Source organism: Ostrinia nubilalis, chromosome 1, assembly GCF_963855985.1.
Source record: "Ostrinia nubilalis chromosome 1, ilOstNubi1.1, whole genome shotgun sequence".
Lineage (NCBI taxonomy): Eukaryota > Metazoa > Arthropoda > Insecta > Lepidoptera > Crambidae > Ostrinia > Ostrinia nubilalis.
In genome coordinates, this window is record NC_087088.1 from 7,885,860 (window position 1) to 7,905,095 (window position 19,236).

The 19,236-nt window shown below is 35.2% G+C and overlaps 1 protein-coding gene across 1 annotated transcript in view; it reads right to left on the reverse strand.

Annotated features, from left to right (window-relative positions):
* Positions 1-4,192: 4,192 nt before the first annotated feature.
* LOC135071076 (uncharacterized) overlaps positions 4,193-19,236 on the reverse strand; it is a 38,466-nt gene continuing 23,422 nt past the window's right edge. The window contains exons 3-5 of the mRNA XM_063964832.1: positions 8,872-9,005; positions 7,031-7,213; positions 4,193-4,311 (exon numbers count right to left, since the gene is read on the reverse strand). Coding sequence (XP_063820902.1) covers positions 4,193-4,311; positions 7,031-7,213; positions 8,872-9,005 — 436 coding nt within the window. The remainder of the gene's footprint in view (positions 4,312-7,030; positions 7,214-8,871; positions 9,006-19,236) is intronic.

The window sequence follows — 19,236 nt, forward strand, 5'->3', positions numbered from 1 at the left end:
TGTTTTTTTTTTATAAAAAACGAATAATTAAAACAGGTTTCGGTTTTTAGATTGTGTTGCGAATTATTTTTGTTTGTTTAGGTAGTTATTGATAATACAGAAGTAATTAATAAACGAAAATACATGCCTCTATCGTAGAGTTCAATGTGCATATATCCTAACTCGCATTTTTTCACTTCTATCAGATCAAAGTCGAAAATTGGGGATTTTGAATAGGTATTACCATCGGTCTAGACTTTGTATTTCTAAGGCTGAGTTGCATCACCTTATTTTAACTGTAACACTAACAAATAATCGGTGCTTTTTGTATAGAGTTTGACAGATTTTTGACGATTATATCAAAGTTAAAGCACAGAATAATAATAAGTACTACGTACAGAAGTTTTACTTCGCGAAGGTATTTAAAAAAATGTATGCTCTATGTCAGTAACAATATGGTGTAATTTAGCCTGTCTCAAGAGTCAAGCACCATTTTGTTGACAAACGTCAGTGATCGGCACTGCGCCGAAGCTATAGGGCTGACTTCGGTAAAATGATGTGACGTGAGGTGCCAAACTGCGGAAAATGGCGGAGGAAATACATGATTTATCATGAATTATCATGAATAATATTAACTACTTATTTACCTCTCAGTGTCTTGAGGCAAATTAAAAAAGTACATTCTGTGTTTTTATTATTATTTAGGCAGTTAAATACTGCACAGTATTTAGAACACCATTTTCTTTATTTTCTTCCATCATACACAAGAATACGCGTGCGTGAGTCAATGTTCGCTCGTATGTGAGGCCTTGTCGAATAGTATCCTGTAGGTGGGCCATCGTGCGTGTTTTGTAGAGATGAGACGTATTTACTAGAACAGATCCACACACTAGGTATTTTACAGTACTAAGTGGCACCTATTCCAATTTTTAAAATACTTGATCCACCTAGTATTTTTTAAATTACACGATTTCCGACCCTACCATCAAAGTAATAGAGGTTATTATTGCATAATCCGTAGTCGTGTATTACGCGCACCGCGTATTTCTCGCTAAGTATTTTTTAAATTACACGATTTCCGACCCTACCTTCAAAGTAATAGAGGTTATTATTGCATAATCCGTAGTCGTGTATTACGCGCACCGCGTATTTCTCGCTAAGCTTATGTGCGAACGTAGAGATTCACTCCGTCTCTGTCTGACAAACAAATTTGAGCGCAGGCAGGTGTGAGATAGGAATAGGTGTTTGATGTATTACGTAATTTAAACTCTATTTGTACACAGGTAAGGTTTTGAATATTTTAATTTTTGTTCTCTCTCATCCAGCTCACTCCTTGTTGACTAGCCGGTAAAAACCCAGTTTTTATTCTTCCGACAGGTTTGTTTTGGTTTGTTGTCACGCGTCCGTGATAATTGCATAATTTGTATTGAAATAGTAATTTGATAATTAGATTAAATTGGAATAGTTTTCGAGTGTTGATTAGATAGAATTTAACTCCTGTTTCTGAGAAGTTACCAACTTATTTGTGACTTTAGTGAGTGTTATTGAAACTGTGAACTGTGAGTACAAGTTATGGAGCCAAAAGGCAGTAGTGAGGCATGGGACCACTTTACCGATAAAGGAAGTTATATAGCGGAGTGTAAATTATGCAACAAAAAACTTAGTTTCAAATCTTCGGTGTCAAACTTGACGAAACATTTAAAATTAAAGCACCCGCTACTGAACATAGTTCCAAGGAATCAGGAAAATTGTATTTTAAAGTCATAATACGTGGATTAGTCCGCACTAGTCGCGTCAAGTATGGTAAATTACTACGTACTAAGTGGAACAGGTATTTGGATCACGTATTAATAAATACTTGGAATAGGTGCACCTAGTATCAAATTTACCTAGTATAACCCATCTCTAGTGTTTTGTTTTCGATGTAAACTCGCGGAGATGAACAGGCCTGGTTAAAGTAAGATGGTGCAACTCAGCCTAATAGTTTATTGTTTATTATCAGAATTGCAACAATAAAGCATAGCATTATTGTTTTTAAACAATAAATTAATTGAATTGACCTTTACGAGGTTATTTTTACACCCCACACGTTAACTGCGGCAATGGACGCTCTCTACGAGGCTTTCGCTGCAGGGTTGATTAAGAAATATTACCTACTTGCCTACTAGCTTTGTTCGGGTGTATTTAGATGCTGGTATATTTTATGTATAAAAAAAACTATCTGTCAAATGGTATAATAAACACATATGTTTAACATAATAATGCATGTAGTTTGATGAAAACTTGCATGGTATACCTCGTGTTCAACAAGTTTAACAATAATTTTCAGTATAATTAAAATTATTTATGTGCTGATAATAATGTGATGAAGATCATTATGTTTTTAATTTAACCTAAGTCTTTTTAAATTTATTATTTTATATGTGTTATAGTTAATAATTATCAGTTTAAAAATTTTGAGCTAAAATAATAAAGATAAGGCATATAGATACAGAAGTATAAAAACGTATTCAAGAAGATCTACGACTAACAATGGCCGTTATTAATATCTTAAAGTAATTGGAGCCAAATGGTGTTAAAATAAAGGAATTACGAGATATTGTGCAAAGAAATCTAAAAATTTCAATTTAATTCTACTTAAACGCAATTGATCCCATTCCAGGCAATTCACAATAAATCTTTCTAATTAGGTGTATAATTAATTATTGATTTTAGTATACTCATTATAATTAATAGCTACATATCAATTGAACTACGCGCAGTTGGCGATTACTGTACATACTTGAATCTCCACCATCGTTAGATATTTATCGTCTAATTTAAACAATGGACCCTTTCATTTACTATTCTGTACAGCGTACTCGTACAAACATGCATACATCCACTATTATATCACTTAAATGTACTATACTTGGGCGTATATAATGTACTAAGTACTAGTACGCCCGAATCACGAGCGCGTTCCACTACTCTGATATAAATATTCATGTAATCTGTTTTCATTTATACTCTCACGCATTGTAAATCAAATTTTCCAATATTCCAAACTTTCATTGGCGTTGATTACAAAAAATATGCCTGATGGTAGTTTGAACATTCGATTGTAGAGATGCACCGAATGTTCGGTTGAATATTCGTATTCGGTACATTCGGCATATTTTTACATGTTCGTATTCGGCCGAATGTTCGGTTGAATTGCCGAATAATTACCGAATATTAAAAGTATTGTTAACAATTAAAAAAATGATATTTAAATAAACAGTTTGGATAACTAATTAGGTACTAAATAAGTGTGGTTTATTGCGAAAGTATTTTATAGTTTTTGAAAATTAAACAGACACTACTTGTACCAATTATTTATTGTGAAATAAAAAGATTAACAATCAATAAATAATTATTATAAAATATCAAAGAAACTGATGCTTTACAGACGATAAATTTAATTTTTATGTAATTGAAAATTTTAAGGACACTGCTTTGAGTAACTAACAACTATTTTCAGAAAACTTTTTTTAGAACAGTTATAACGTAATAACTACTATCTTATGGAACCAACACAAGACGTATTCAAATATGTTAATAAAATCAAATAAGTTTTTTTTTTAAATAAATATTTAACTAGGTAGGTATGTAGGTATGCTAGTGAATGGTGAACTAGGAATTGTTTAACTATTTGTAGTTTTAATTCAATGTAAGTCAAATAAAATTCTTTAAAATAAACAATAAACAAATTATATCATGCGTTCACAAATGAAAAAAAAAAACAAATTTATAGAAACTATAAGAGTCAATGTTAGTCGGTAATTTAAGTTTTAATCAAAGAACCGAATGATTCGGCCGAATATTCGGTTCGGTACATTTTGAACCGAATATTCGGCCGAACATTCGTATTCGGTTCAATCTACATTCGGTGCATCTCTATTCGATTGTTTAATTTATATCTTCTAACTTAGTTGGTGTCCAATCCCGTGACAAATTGTCGTAATTAAGTAACTTTAACCTTAACTCGGCTAATTTATGTGTATTATACACAAATACGTGCAGTGTTCACTGCGGACTCACTACCTAGGAATACTGATTCTGTAGTCATAGAGTTCTCATGGCCTAAACTTCACTGAACACGTTTTTAGTTTTCGGAATAGGTAAGCACGTTCACAGATGGGGATCAGTCCGTGTGCACGCTGGGCCGCCGCGTCGGCGAGCCTCGTCACCCTCAGAGGTAGTTGGGCCTCGAAACACAACAAAGCACTCCCATGCCTTTGTACATGGAGCCCCGCCTTTTGTTCCTCCATAGGCCGCTAACGTCGTCACCTTTCAGCGCAACGTTCGTCTCTGAAACAAGATCAGGGGTTAACACGATTTGTCCGGATAACATTTAGTTAACTTGATGCTGCCTTCGAAGGAGCGGGATGTATAACATTGAGACGGAAAAGAAAATGATATTTATTGGTTACCTTAGCATATACATACATACATTAAACGTATGAGTTACCTTCATAAAAGCTATTGTAGAGCAGTCAATTTTGAACAGTGAATTTATTTTTACTGTTATAAATATTTAGTTTGCGATACACAATTCCACCTGGTATCATAGGCATTTGCAAGTACCATTTTATTTATTTTAAAATTGGTAGCACATTTTGTCATCAGGACACAAGCCTAGCCGTATAACGTGACTACGAAACAATGGAACAGTTTGTGTCAGAATTAAAATATCACGTGAAATAAAACACGTTTTGTGTCAAAGTATGACATAGATGTTATCACGGATAATTTTAGTTTGGGTTCATTTCGGAGTCACGCAGGCTATGTGTGATTTATACAGGCATGAAATAAGTTATGCTAACAGGAAAATACAGTTTTACAGTAATTAAACCTACACTAAAGTTTTTCTTAACACAATGAACTAACAAAGAAATTGCTCAGTTGTGTAAAAGTAAATAAATGCCACAATAAAGTCTGAAATTAAGTTGGCAATTCAGACTGCATTATAAATAAGCGAGAACAAAGCGCGAAATATTATATGCTTGAGTGCCTGCAGCGCGGGTAATTGTGTGAAGAGCTACTGAAAAATTCTGTTAACTGAGCAAATGATAATTACAAACATTTGTAAAAGTCGACGCGAGTGTGTCGGATAAAGAGTATTTTTCCCCGCAGAGTGTTCTTAATGTGCTGAAAGACGCGGACGAGGCGCAAATCCCGTAATCCTTTTATGTAAATGGGCCCTCCTTCCTTTGTTATTATGTGTGTAATGTAACGCGCGCTGGCATTGATAATTACGAGTAATTAAGGATCCCGGGGCAGCACTCGGATTTATACCTCGTAGAATATCACAGGAGCCGGATGAAGAGATCAAAACGCTGATAATGGTTAGGTTTGCCGTGAAAACCACATATCCTTAACGGAATACAAACAAGGGCAAGAGGGTAGGATATTAGTTTATACAAGTCGTATAAATAGAATAGGCGACATCTGGGGTGAATTGATGTGTGAAACACGAGATAGTAGATTGGCGGAGGAATTACGTAAACCCTTCCATTCATACGAAAGATGATAAAATCAAAACGCCAGCTGCAGATACATAGCTGTGGGTGAAACGTGGCCTATAATGTTTCATTTATGTAAAGTATCTAAGTAATTAATAAACATTTCAGGTTTGTTACTTGATCATGTATAAAAAAGTTACTCTTACACTCGTAATAACAAACGATGCTTGCTTAAGTGAAGCAGCAAATGGAACTCACAGTTCGTGTGTCACCCTAAGTATGCGTCCACGTGCACTGTGAGACATCATAGTAAATGTCTGTGAATACGACAATCATGAATATTTCATATACACACATTGTGTTCCAGCTAGAATGAGTTAATCTTGCGTGTCGGGTTTCAAGTCATTTAACGGGTTCAAGCCGGCATTAGGATTTAGGTAAGTAATTCGAAGTTCCTTGCTTCAATTAGGCTATTAAACCAACCAGGTCACAGCTCGTTACCCGTAATGCGTGTTTAACTCGCCGAATTAAGTATTTAGGCGTGTTATGCGTGATTAATACGATATACGTGTTGCTAAGCACAGATACACATGCCTGATAGAAAATCAATTTTATTAAGCAAACAAACATGGCCTAAATGTATAAGTAACTGTCAACAGATTCTAGGAATTCTTAAAATAAGATTTATTTCTTGGAACACAATGAAGACTGAACCGGCTCAACATTATTTTACTTCATAAGTATTTTTTGCACATCACTATAGGGAGGACTAGTGCTATTACATATTATGTGAGCAAAGTTTGCAAGATTGCTAATTGGTGTGGTACTTATGAACTTGTCCTTAAATAATAGAGAACAAAGAAAAATACCTAAATCGTGCCACCAATGAAATAAATAGGTACTTCATTTTCAACCATGTATTTATTACTTTTATAATGCCTCCCACGATCAATATAAGCTTCGGTGTTACAGGTTTCCATTGCTTGCAAATTAATTTAATTTAACAATTTGTGATTTTGTAGAGTCAAGTATTTTTATGTCGATTAGGTATTCTGAAACTGCAAACTAGTTTGAAAATATCCTACTGGGATCTTTATTGCATTTCATATTAATTTATTAGGTTATCTCATATGTGATGCGTTTAATCGGTACTAACATTATCGTTGAAATTGCAAGCATTATGGCGAACGCGAGTCGTTAAAATAGTGGTGGCTTTATTACGAACCACTATTACTTATCTACTGCTAAACTGATATCTCTATTCTGTCTTATAAAATCATTATATTTTTATTCTGCGTAAAATTTTACGCGTGCATTGGCATTGTTTGTAAATGAAAATTATGTTGTTGTTTTATCATAAAATTCGTTTTATAGTCATAACACCAGAAGGTGTAATACAAGTTCATGACATCTTCAGACATTAGCTGCTCGCATACACCTTACTTTTAAAGCTACTTACTTACACAATAAACATTGTAAGAGATCGCAAAATGGTGTACAGTGTAAGTATTCTATATATCAGTGTATGTATTCTGTCATAAAAATGAATCTTATTAATACAATACCTAAATGGTTGAGGCTTTCATGCTGCGGCAGGTACTCCTGGATGTCGTTGACTATCCTGGTGATCTCCTGCGTGTCCTTGGCGATGCTGCACAGCTCCTCTTGGTTGAAGTCAGGCGTGATCTGCTTGCACAGTAGGATTTGACTGATGACGTTGCCGAAATTCGACGGGCCCGCTCGATTTTCTGTTAGAAGAATGTTTAGTTAAAATTAATGTTCTTGTATGACGTCATGACAAGAGATCTTTTTAGTTCTTGTGAAACTTAATTTTTTCACATGATTTAATCCATAAAAACTGCACTGCTCGCCATATTTTTGGTGATATGATATGATTAAGGACCAGTCTTTAAAAATATGAAAATTAATGCGGTTTTTTCATCATGTATAAAATTGAAGAAGGCAAGATTGAGATGTTAGCACAGGTGTGAAGAACACAAAGAAATCGTTTCACACCGGTCGTTCGTAGTAAATACGAAGTAAAATAAACTATGCTGCGGACTGTTGAGCTTCTGTTGGTGGCCAAACTGATGGATACATTATTAGGAAATTGTTTTTATCAACACATAACAAGTAGTTAATACCTTTGTGGCTTCTAAACAGGTTTAGTATCGCTTTCTTATAAGTTTTTCCATATAAAACGATTCAGGCTAGTTAACGTTGGTATTAGCCAAAAAGCTTAACTGGATTATGGGCTAAAATGAACCATGACTGATATCCAAGTTAAAACAAAAAGTTTACGTTGCCTCGCCGGAATGCCATGTCTGTTGTTTTAGCCAGCTACCAACAAAAAATGTTTGTTCCACTGTTTACGTAAGTACCATATTTTTTTATATGGCCTCCACAAAACCTCCCTAGGGCAAAGTAAACCCATTTGTCAGACAAGAAACATTTTTCAGCCGTCGGATGAAATTAAACATGCATGTACCTTCAAGATACCATGGGTATAATTAAAATGGAGTATTTGCACAGAATCGTCGCCTTTTGTATTACGAAGAACACATACAAAGCTCCAGAATAAAGTATTAGGGCACGTGACAATTACAAAACCAATACGCAGGTGCATTTTTGTTTCCGATATTAAAAACCAATTGTGTCGACCGTTTCGCTGGTATTTTGGTTGCCTTAATTTCGGAACAAATTGCTCACGATATAAAGAATAAACTCCAGTATCACCTTTGTATTCAGGTATCTAGACAAGCCACCAGTAAAATTGTAACAATGTAAGCTGGAACCGTTTCTAAATGGGGGCGCTGTTGAAAATTTAACGGATCCTGTGAAATTGGGTAACAAGAGCTACTTGGTAGCTTTGAATGTTCAGGGCCGAACTAGATGACATATTAAGTACCTATCTCGGGGTCTTCAATCTACCTACGCGCTGTGACAGCACCTAATTTGATTAGCCACGTCGTATTATATGCATATCAATCGCTGCCACGTTGCGACATCGTCAGAAATTCAGCATTATAATGACGTTCCTCGTTAAGCTATTAATTTGTTATTGGCATCAACATAATGTTCACTTAAACACTATCGTTTGTAAAAGCCGATTAGGTAATGCTTTATGACGTTTCAATTCCCATATTTGTTAGATGTAACACAATGATGTTTCAAGAGATACCTATGCAATTGAAAAAATAGGTATTATGGCTGCTGCTAATTGTTAAATTATTTCTTTTAGTGGAAATCACAGTCTTGGTTATAGAGACCGTAGTAATTTAGATAAAAGATGTTCATCATCATCTTCACCTAAAGATTCCTAGGCCTTTCGTGCAGAAATTTCTCATAAGTGAATTTTGGGCTGATAATGAAATTCATTGTAGAAAGTGACAGTTGTGGGGCATACCATAATATGACGTCATATCCATGGGCACGAGTTGAACCAGTCGATGGCACTTGGCCAGCTCCCTCAGAAGCAGCTGCGCCATAAAATAGAGCAGCACCATCTGTGGCTGCTCGGAGCACCCTTCGCTCGTGGACCTGCCAACAAATAAAGATAACTGCTTATTACTTGTGGACCTGCCAACAAAGACGTGAACGATTTCCCTTTTCCAAAGCTCTTTGAAATGATATCAGGCCCTATACTATCAGCCTACAAGATCGATTTTCGGACATACATCTACGCTTTATGGTTTCATTCTGTCAATACATACGAGTATGAGTAATCAAAAACTAATTAGTGTTTTTCTTTGACAGTTAAATCAAGGTAGTCGATATTTATACACATTTGGGCACTAAGCAATCTAGTTTTAGTTAATGGATTCTGTGTTTGAAAAACTACCAAACATCGAGTTACGGTCACGTATCACGAGACGTGTCCGCTCTTATTTGCGAAACTTCGTACCTATACAAATTGGAATTCGGATGTTACTTGAACGCGTCGACAGATCTCAATAGCGGAGTCAATAATCATTGAATAAATAGGTATTTATAATATGCCTATTTGATTGTATGTATTATCTTAGTAGATATAAAAAGCAATGGATTATCCCAATTTTATGACATTAAACATAACTGACTTGATTGTGATTAATTCATAGAAAGAGAGTTGTGAGGAATGCTGTCAGTAAGGATGAATCTCTCTGTGATCACTTTTCTTGTACCCATCACAGAATACTTATAGTCACAGCATAGACAGTAGACACACATTTGAATAATTCATGATAATATTATTTTCAATAAATGTGTCAACGGCGCTTGAAAACATTCCTGTGTTTTACAACGAAGTAATATCGTAAATAGAAATATTTGAGTCGAGATGATATAGGTACGAGCGGTTGATATTAAATCAGCAATGTTTTACCTTCAAAGATTATGTACAGACGACAGCACATCAAGGTATAGACTATGGTGTCTTATGTAGTTGCAATAGGTACTATTTTTCAACAAAAATGTGTATGTAGTCTGATGGGCCGTCGACTGTACAAAACATGAGTAAAAGATACAACTCGTGTGAGCTGAAGTGCGTCTTTGTGGATGAAGTAAACTATGTGGTATATGGTTTAGGCTTAGCTTTTTTATTCCTAAGTTTGCCCTTGTTTGTGGCTTAAACAATTTTTACATTATATAAATCTATTGCAATACAATTAATATCACCATTTTAGCAGGTATTCTCAGATCCGTATTACAAAACAATACTCAGAACTCGATTCAAGCTCAGTTATAGGTTGTATCCTGTGATTGGTCTCTTTATTGAAATTCTATCAATCAATAGCCTCAATTATATGTATAGATTAATAGCTTGAAATTGTATAGAGTTTCGATCTTTGTTCTGTATGCGGAACTAAAACAGTACTTAAACTTAGATAAATGAATAACTACTCATATTATACCTATTTTATAGGTACTCTTAATATAATTTTCTACTTAATTATGTATCGCCCACTGAAACAAACCGAAGCTGAATTGAACTGTCAACCACTCGCATAGCTGGGCACCGTTAATCAAATAGTTAATTTCGTTAATCGTTAAACCGTTACTAAAAAAAATAACTTCGTTAATCGTTAAAACGTTACATTTCGGAAGATTTAACGCAAGTTAACGTTAATCGTTAAGCCGTTAACACGTAATAATAAAACGAAAAAAAAATTTTATGCAAGGTTCAAATAATTTCGAAAGCTTGTATTGCGCATGAAATTTATTCCTCTTTTACGTTTCTTTTAGCTTTCGAAATTATTTGAACCTTTCATATTAAGTACATTTTTTTTCCTTTTTAGTACAACTGCATTTCAGAATAAAAGCTTGTTTAAAAAAAAATATAATTTTATTATACACTTTTTAGTTGTATCTCAATCTCAGAGCCTTGGTACAATTACAATACAATTTAGCACCAAAGTGCTCGAAAAGACAAATCCAACAAACCCAAACTCGATAAGTTTCCACCTTTTCGTTTAGGAATTTCCTATGGCCAACTCCTGACTCCATCATCAGGACCATGGACATCATCTAGTACTAAAGTGCTCAAAAAGACAAATCCAACGAACCCAAATTCGATGCGATTCCGCCGATTCATTTAGGAGTTTCTATGGCCACCTCCTGACTTCATCATCAGACCAGCTCAATGGTACCATAACATTGCATTGTCATCGTACTTACATACCAAATTTCAGCTCAATCGGTTGAGGAGAACTGGTCTTAACATTAAATTAAGACTTAAATTAAGTTGTAAATAAATTTAAAAAATGCATTTTTTATATCGTTGCGGCGTCTTTCCGTTCTATACATGGCCAGAACGCACCCATAGGAAACTGCTCGTGTATATTTTGGAGTGTCTCTTTGTAAGTCGGTCACTACAAACTATACACGAATTTTGCGTACTGATCGTGTATAGTTTGTATCGTGGATGGATTCCGTCTTCGCTCCAAACTATACTACACCACTTACAGTTGACTAGAGTGTGTTTAGTTTATTTGATTTAATAAAATATGGAATTGTATTTAAAATTATTACATTTATTAGATATTATGCTCGTGCTTTGTCCTCGAGATTAGAGAGGAGAAGGCATAGGACTGGTACAATTTTATTGTTATGTACGTTAATAGAAGTGGGGTTTTATTCTAAAAAATTATGTTAAATGTTTTAAATAATTTCTTCCTTGTAACTGTCTCGTGTGTATTGTGTCTGTGTTTTAATGTATTGGTTATTGGTAGTTTATATTCGTGTCCACGTACCCCGCGACTAATGTTACTGCGTATCCCTTCTGTGCTGTTCTAATTTTTAAATATAAATTAATACATTAATTTATTTTTCTACTTCTTCTTCTAACACCAGGTTCGCCGGTAGGGATGCGCAGTAGCTGATAGGGCTTCCTGCTGAAAATCAGTGTTGGGACATCCTACAAGGTGTCCCAACTAAAACTGAGCAGGCGCCCTATTAACATACATTTGTCTTTTTCGTTTTATTTTAACCATTGTATTCATAATGTGTGTTAATAAAGTTATTTTATTATTATTATTATTATTCCTTTATTCGATTTTCTTTCTTATTTTTAATTTTTTCTTTTTACAATGTAGTAATTATCAATTATATTATTATTATGTTTGTACGCTTTGGAGCTCACGGGTCAAAAGTGGCCCGGTCCTTTATAAGGCTTACGTGGGGATACAGATCCAACACGTAGAGGCCGTTTTAAGCGCAAAATAATCGACAAAAGTGAAAGTGGTGCACATGCTGGATCTAGTCTCTGACTATATCATGGGATGTAGCCAGAGACCATCCCCAGCCTGTGCACAGGAGCTATTGCAGTTATTGGAGAATGGACTAGGGTTATGGATGAAGGATGGATGGACTGGTTACTGGGCTATGGATGGAGACTACGGGACACCTGCCTGGTTCATAGTCTCGGACTGAAAAAATGGCAGGCGGTGACTAGCCAGCGACTAAATGGGCCCCCCTGACGTCATGAGTCGTATAGACCGGACTGAGGGGCAACATTGGCGTCAGCCAGCTCAGGGGTGTAGAGAGGTGTGCTGCGCTTTCTCCGAGGTTACTCGCGGCGTTATGCCCTTTAACACTTCCACCCCTGGAGCATATAACTCTAGCGACTCCACTCTGGCCGGCCGGTTAAGGCAAGCCAGAGGTGAAAGTCCTGCAGACCCTCTCGGATTCCACTTCGGCAAGCCGAAGACGAGGGTCTTGACCGACTCTCGGGAGCACTCGGATTAACAACTGGCCCCGTGGTGTCGCTACTCACCAACAGCTCGCCACAAAGCTGCCCTGCGGGGCTTATTATTATTATTATTAGAAATAAGAACTACCTATGTAGATCACGTACGGTGATGCCATTTTTAAATTCATTAATTATTACATAAAATATTATTATTTTACTGAATCTACATATTATTATAATAAATCTAGATTTATAACACTAATGTAAGTGGTTTCTGAAATTAAATTGATTAGGTAGATTTCTCATTAAATAACAATTATTTATTAGTGAGAGTGAATGAAGAAAGTTAAACGTGCATTATTAACTAAAATTGTCTACCGTTCGGTGTAGTGGTTCGAAACGGATAACTGTTCCGGAGGTAGCGGGTTCGATTCCCGCACAGTACAAACATTAATTTGTGTGCATGAACATATTTTGATATTTGTTTGTATTGGACTGGGTGTCTTCTATGTATAATAAGTATGTATTTACAAAAAAAGTATTTAAGTATGTTTATATCCGTTATCTAGTACCCATAGTACAAGCTTTGCTTAGTTTGGGACTAGAAGCGCAGTGTAAAATGTCCAGGGATATTTATTTTTATTTATATGCTTTTATCTCAAGAACAAAAATCATTTTGACATACATAATTCTTAATTTAAGAGTTATTCAGCCCCAAAACAAATATCTTTTCTATGGCAGAATATGAAACACCAAAAAGCTCTTTATCAAAAACAATGGCACGTGTCGAAATTGATTCAATGTTTAAAGTAGACACGCAGTTATGAATTAATATGTAATAGAAAGAGAGGTAAATAAGTCAAAATGACGAGCATGCAACTAAGTACTCGCGTATACATTGTAATCGCGAACGTATTACAATACATACATGATTAGTCCGTATGCGTACTGACGATGTATATTTTGGAGTAAGATAATTGACCTAAGTCACTACAAAGTATACGCGAGCAGTACGCAGCGTATGCGTACTGGTCGTGTATAGTTTGGAGGAGCTTAGTAAAAAAAGTCACATACAAACTATACTCGATTAGTTTCACACCCTTGCGTTCTGGCTATGTATAGAATGGAAAGACGCATCGTTGCGTTGGTGATGTGGTTACAAAAACTGTTGTTTTGGGTTCTGGAAGTTCTGGAAGCCCGAACGTACTTACTTGTCAGAACGCGTTTTTCAGCGTGCCTGCTGTATCTTTTTGGTAAATAGTAGGTACTGGATTAACGATTAACGGACTTAGGATAATTTAACGGAAGCTAACGAGTCCGTTAACATTTTTTAAAATTAACTTAAAAGTTAATCCGTTAATAGAAATGTTAACTTCGTTAATTAACGATTAACGGATTAACGAGTTAATGCCCAGCTATGACCACTCGTCATCGACCTATTAAGTTTTGGCCACTTGAATTTCGGCGAAATGTGGTCAAACCCTGCGAACTATGTAAAGTTATAGTACTGTTGTCATAGAACACAATAATAATATAACATTTAGTTTTCATCGAATTGGGCATCACCAGTTACGAAGTTATATTGTCGTGTGTACTTTAGGTGCTATTATTTGAATAAGCTACTAATAGCAAGATTGAAATTGAAAATTACACAATCTTGCTCTTTTGTGGCAAAACATAGATGTAAAACGAAAAAATGACTCGAAAAGTATTTAACCGATAAAATGAATGATTGCTTCATTTTTTTGAAAGGATAAGGGTTTGTCCAACAAATCGGAAGGCAAAAGAATTAAAATAGAGCTCAATGGCCCTCGTCATCCGCGATTTCGTTACTGGAATTTATTAGTTTGTTGAATTACGTCACATCGACAGGATACGGTGAAAGGTGGAACTTTTCGTGCCGTAATTAGTTCTCTTTCGGATTTACTTCCGAGAGGACTGGTTTGCCTTTTGAAATGCAAATAATTGGGTACGAGGAATCTACTCAAGTTACATGAAAGCGACGAACACAATTTGTCGATTGAACCGGCAGTTTCCGTTGCTACAGTACGAGTACTTCGCTGCACATTCGTCTGCCGTATACCTATACAAAAATATTGCGTGTGTCGGATCCGAATTCTAAAGATTATGGAGTTGGGTTTTTAATGACTGAGGTGCACCAAAAAAACTTTACGTACCTTTTAAAACCTTCATTTTAAATACCTGGTTTTCGTAATCAAACTGGTACTAATCTCCAAACTAAATAGAGATTTTACCTGTACATTGAGGCATTTTATAAAGTCACAATAGGTGCTATTTTACAACAAAAGGTGTAATCTGATGTGCTGTTAAAGGGACTATAGTGATTAAAACTGAAGAACCTTCGACCCGACAACAACTCAACATTTTAACTCAATAAGCATCCAATCAAAACTATCTGGTTAACCGTAATGAGATATTAATAATTTTACACGTCTATATTAATAGTAAGTTTGACTAAACACGGCAGGAGTTAGTTCAAAAGCCAAATTTAATCTGTTAGTAGTTTTACGAGTTCACCTTTGGTAACCCCAGAGTTGGCCAAACAAATATAACTTTCATGGCTACTCGTTCATATCTACATTCACGTGTTGTGTCTAACGCCTCTGAGTAGGTACTTACTCGTAGCTATTTTATTTGCGTTTGGAAACTATTACTTTTATTGTATACCTTTTATAGTTTCATGTAAATGTAAACGGTCCGATTGCTACCTATTATATCAATGAAATATTTTTTCCATTTAGTAAAACCAACCAGTAGGCCTAAGATGCGCGCCGTGATAACTTTTATCGACGTCAAAATGTATGGACAAAATCGATAAAATGGAGTTTGATACCGCGTGATAATCGCTTATCGCGGCGCGCATCTTAGGCCTACTGGTGGAAAAAAAGTGCGAATCGGATATCTAAAAATGTATCATTCATATTTTACTTCGAAAGTATTCATGATTTTTTTTTTTTACACCGCGAAACAAACATACACAAATCTACAATAGTATATTGACTGAACTTTTATTTTTTATCCCAGTTTTATTTCTATTTATTTTGTGTGAAAACGGGCGGCCATTTATCAGTAGTGAAAGAGCATTTGTCTAAACCTGGACATCTATTCGGGCCCGGGAGAGGTGCGATTGGGCGTGTGTTCGGCTTTTCTCTGCGTCTAAATAACTAAAATATTTAAAATACGAATATTGGTTTTGTTTTTGTTCGAATTCTGTATTAACAGAGCCATGTAGCCAGTAACTGAACATTTTCAATACCTTGTAGGTACAATTTTTGGCGATTGAAAACCCATTAATGCCAACTCATAAAAATGTAAGTACTGGCAAATTGGGCGTTGTCCGCAATAATCGGTAAGAAGGATTAATACAAATATTGATTTCAGTTCATCATTGTTACCAGTACCTAATGTAAATATAAAGCAAAAGTATTTACATCTCTAGAGTCTAGATCACACCCAGAAAGTTTTATGCCAATAAAACCCACTAACACTACGAGTATTGTCAAAGAAATCTCAAATGTAACATTGAGGAAACAATTACCGACCACATCAAAGGACTCTAACCTAACACTGGAATCATCACAGCAAAGCCCAAAAGACTCCTATACAAATGACACTCTAGACTTCGGGGATGAATATTCTTCCGATGATACTGTAACGGAAAGATTCTCAAAGAGTGTGGACTTCATTCCTTTGGACACGGAAGACCTTAGAGAACAAATAAATGACCTCACAACAAGTCTTATGACGACACAAAACGAGTTGGAAAGTACTATTATAGAGAACAACGAATTAAAGAAACAGATAGGCAAACTGAGTAAGGAAATCGAAGTTCTGATGAAAATGTGCCAAACCTCAACACCGAATAAATCTGACCTCCTGTCAACAGTAACACCGACGAGGAAAAACAGAATAAGACGTTCAACGTCATCATTCTCTCCTAAATACATGACTGACACCGCCACTAGAAATGTAACTACTGAATACACATCAGCTCTTCAAGAAAAAATTGAAAAACTGCAACAAAAATTGCTGATGGCCGAGGGGGAAATAGCTGCACTACAAATACAAGTCGATGAACTTAGAACCAAGCTATGTCTGGATAATAATAAATGCGCCGAGACTTCATCTTCTAGATATGGTAATAAATTAAGCCATAGCGACGATGACACCGACGAAAAACATTCAGCTCAAAGAATAATTATTATTGGAACCCAACAATGCACCGGACTTGCAGCAGCTCTAACGAAAACAAGAAATAAGTATAAATGCGACAAATACCAAATATCAGCATTTATAAAACCTGACGCTCCCACGGTAGAAGTATTAAAAACCTGCCAAAACCTAGGAATTGATAAATTGGATAAACTTGTATTGTGTGTCGGGGAAAATGACCGCGATCCAATGATTACCATATTAGAATTATATACATTGTTGAAATCGTTGCAAAATCAGACTATTATTGTAATGAATGTAATGAATTGCAGGCATGTCAATAGTACATTGTTGAATAGAGAGCTTACTTTGTTATGTAAAAGGTTTTCAAATTGTTACTTTTTTAAGAACAAAAATCACTATCAGAGCTATATTCATGACACATGCTATTACTTAAATATACTAATGGACTCTATTGATTATGATCGAAAATACCTAAATTATGATTTTATCAGGCGCCAAATACGTGCTACAAGAATGACTTCAACGTGTAATAGACGAACGACAAGGGAAACTAAACCTACAACGTATAACCCACCAAATAAATTGACCAAACAAACATTAATACTAGACTTCTTTAAACCTAAAAAGCTTGAATCTGTAACACATGAGACTGACCTAGGAAATAACTTTTTTCGTGACTCATAACAACCAAAAAGACCAAAAATCCATAAAAAATGAATCCTTTATTGTATTCCACCAAAATATAGCAAGCTTTTTATCTAAAAAAGATTTAATACAAATAACTATGTCAGAATTAGAAGACAATAAAACTAAACCGGATGCACTCTGTTTTTCGGAAACATTTGTAAAGAGGGGCGAGGAAAGAAATTTAACACTAAAATGTTACGAATTAGCCGCTACCTACTGTAGAGAAACAAAACGAGGAGGTACATGTATACTGCTGAGGCGGGGACTACTCTACAAAGAGTTAACCTGCTTCGGTAAATACGTCGTACCAAATATATTTGAATGTTGTGGGGTAGAAGTACTCGCTCATAACTTAATCATACTTTGCGTATACTCCTCACATAACAAATATGCAAATACTTTCTTGGCTAAGCTAGAAGCAGTAATTACCGACATATTTAGGAGACATAACAACAAAAAAATCATTATCACTGGTGACTTTAATATAAATACCCTAATATGTACTAAAGAATCTCGTTACTTAATGGATATTGCCAAAAATTTTGACCTTACTCTCCACATAAACGAACCTACCAGAGGCGAAAATTGTATAGATCACATACTTAGTAATATAAAACATGGTGTCGGAAGAGTATTGCCACTACAACTATCTGACCATGACACTGCTCAAATGCTCAGTATACCCGTTCAAAAAGTGCCATTAGTGCAACACCGGATTGTATATAAAAGAGATTTCTGTAATGAAAACCAAAACAAATTTTGTAACTACCTGAAATCATTGACATTTTCCGAGGTATGCCAAGAGAAAAATATGGACGAAGCATTTAATATATTTCATGAAACTTTGTGTTTGCTTTATAATTTGTGTTTTCCAAAGGTAAAGTTAAAAATTAATAATAAACCTCAAAAACAAAAATGGATCACAAGAGGCTTAAAAATATCTACTAAAAGGAAAAGATTGCTTCGCTTTGCCTCTTATAGAAATACTGACAAAACTAAAAAAGAAAACTATGTAAAATATTGTAAAATACTCAAAAAATGTATTTCAACGGCACAAAAAAATTGTAGTAATAAATTTTTACTAAATAGTCAGAATAAATGCAAGGCCTCATGGATTCTCATTAACAATGAAACAAAAAACCGCGAACTGAAGCTAGGTATTTCAAAGATTGACTTAAATGGTAATATAATAACAAATACAAACAAAATAGCTCAAGCTTTTAACGACTATTATACTGACATAATCAAAAATCAAATCAAATCAAAAATCAAAAAATATTTATTCAGTTTAGACCACAAGTGGCACTTATGAACGTCAATAGAAAATAATAAAAAAAGAAAAGGTAGCCCTTATGGGGCACTTTACATGTCTCCTTATCTTTTGGGCCCTACCAGCGCTTCGAGACAAACATATGGCAAGTGCTGAGAAGAAACGCCGGAACAAACTCAGTCACCACTTATTGCCAGGAATTATCTAACGGTAAGAATAGTCAAATTTAAGTACTTCAAATATGTGCAGACTGAACTGACCACGCATCCTTGTCATCAATATATTCTCGAACCTTGTAGTACCCTTTGGACATAAGGGTATTTTTTATATGTATCTTAAATTTGTTTATTGGCAATTCGACAAGGTTGTGTGGTATTTTGTTAAATATGGTAATACATTTCCCCAAGAATGAATTACCTATCTTATGCAACCTAAATGATGGAACAGCA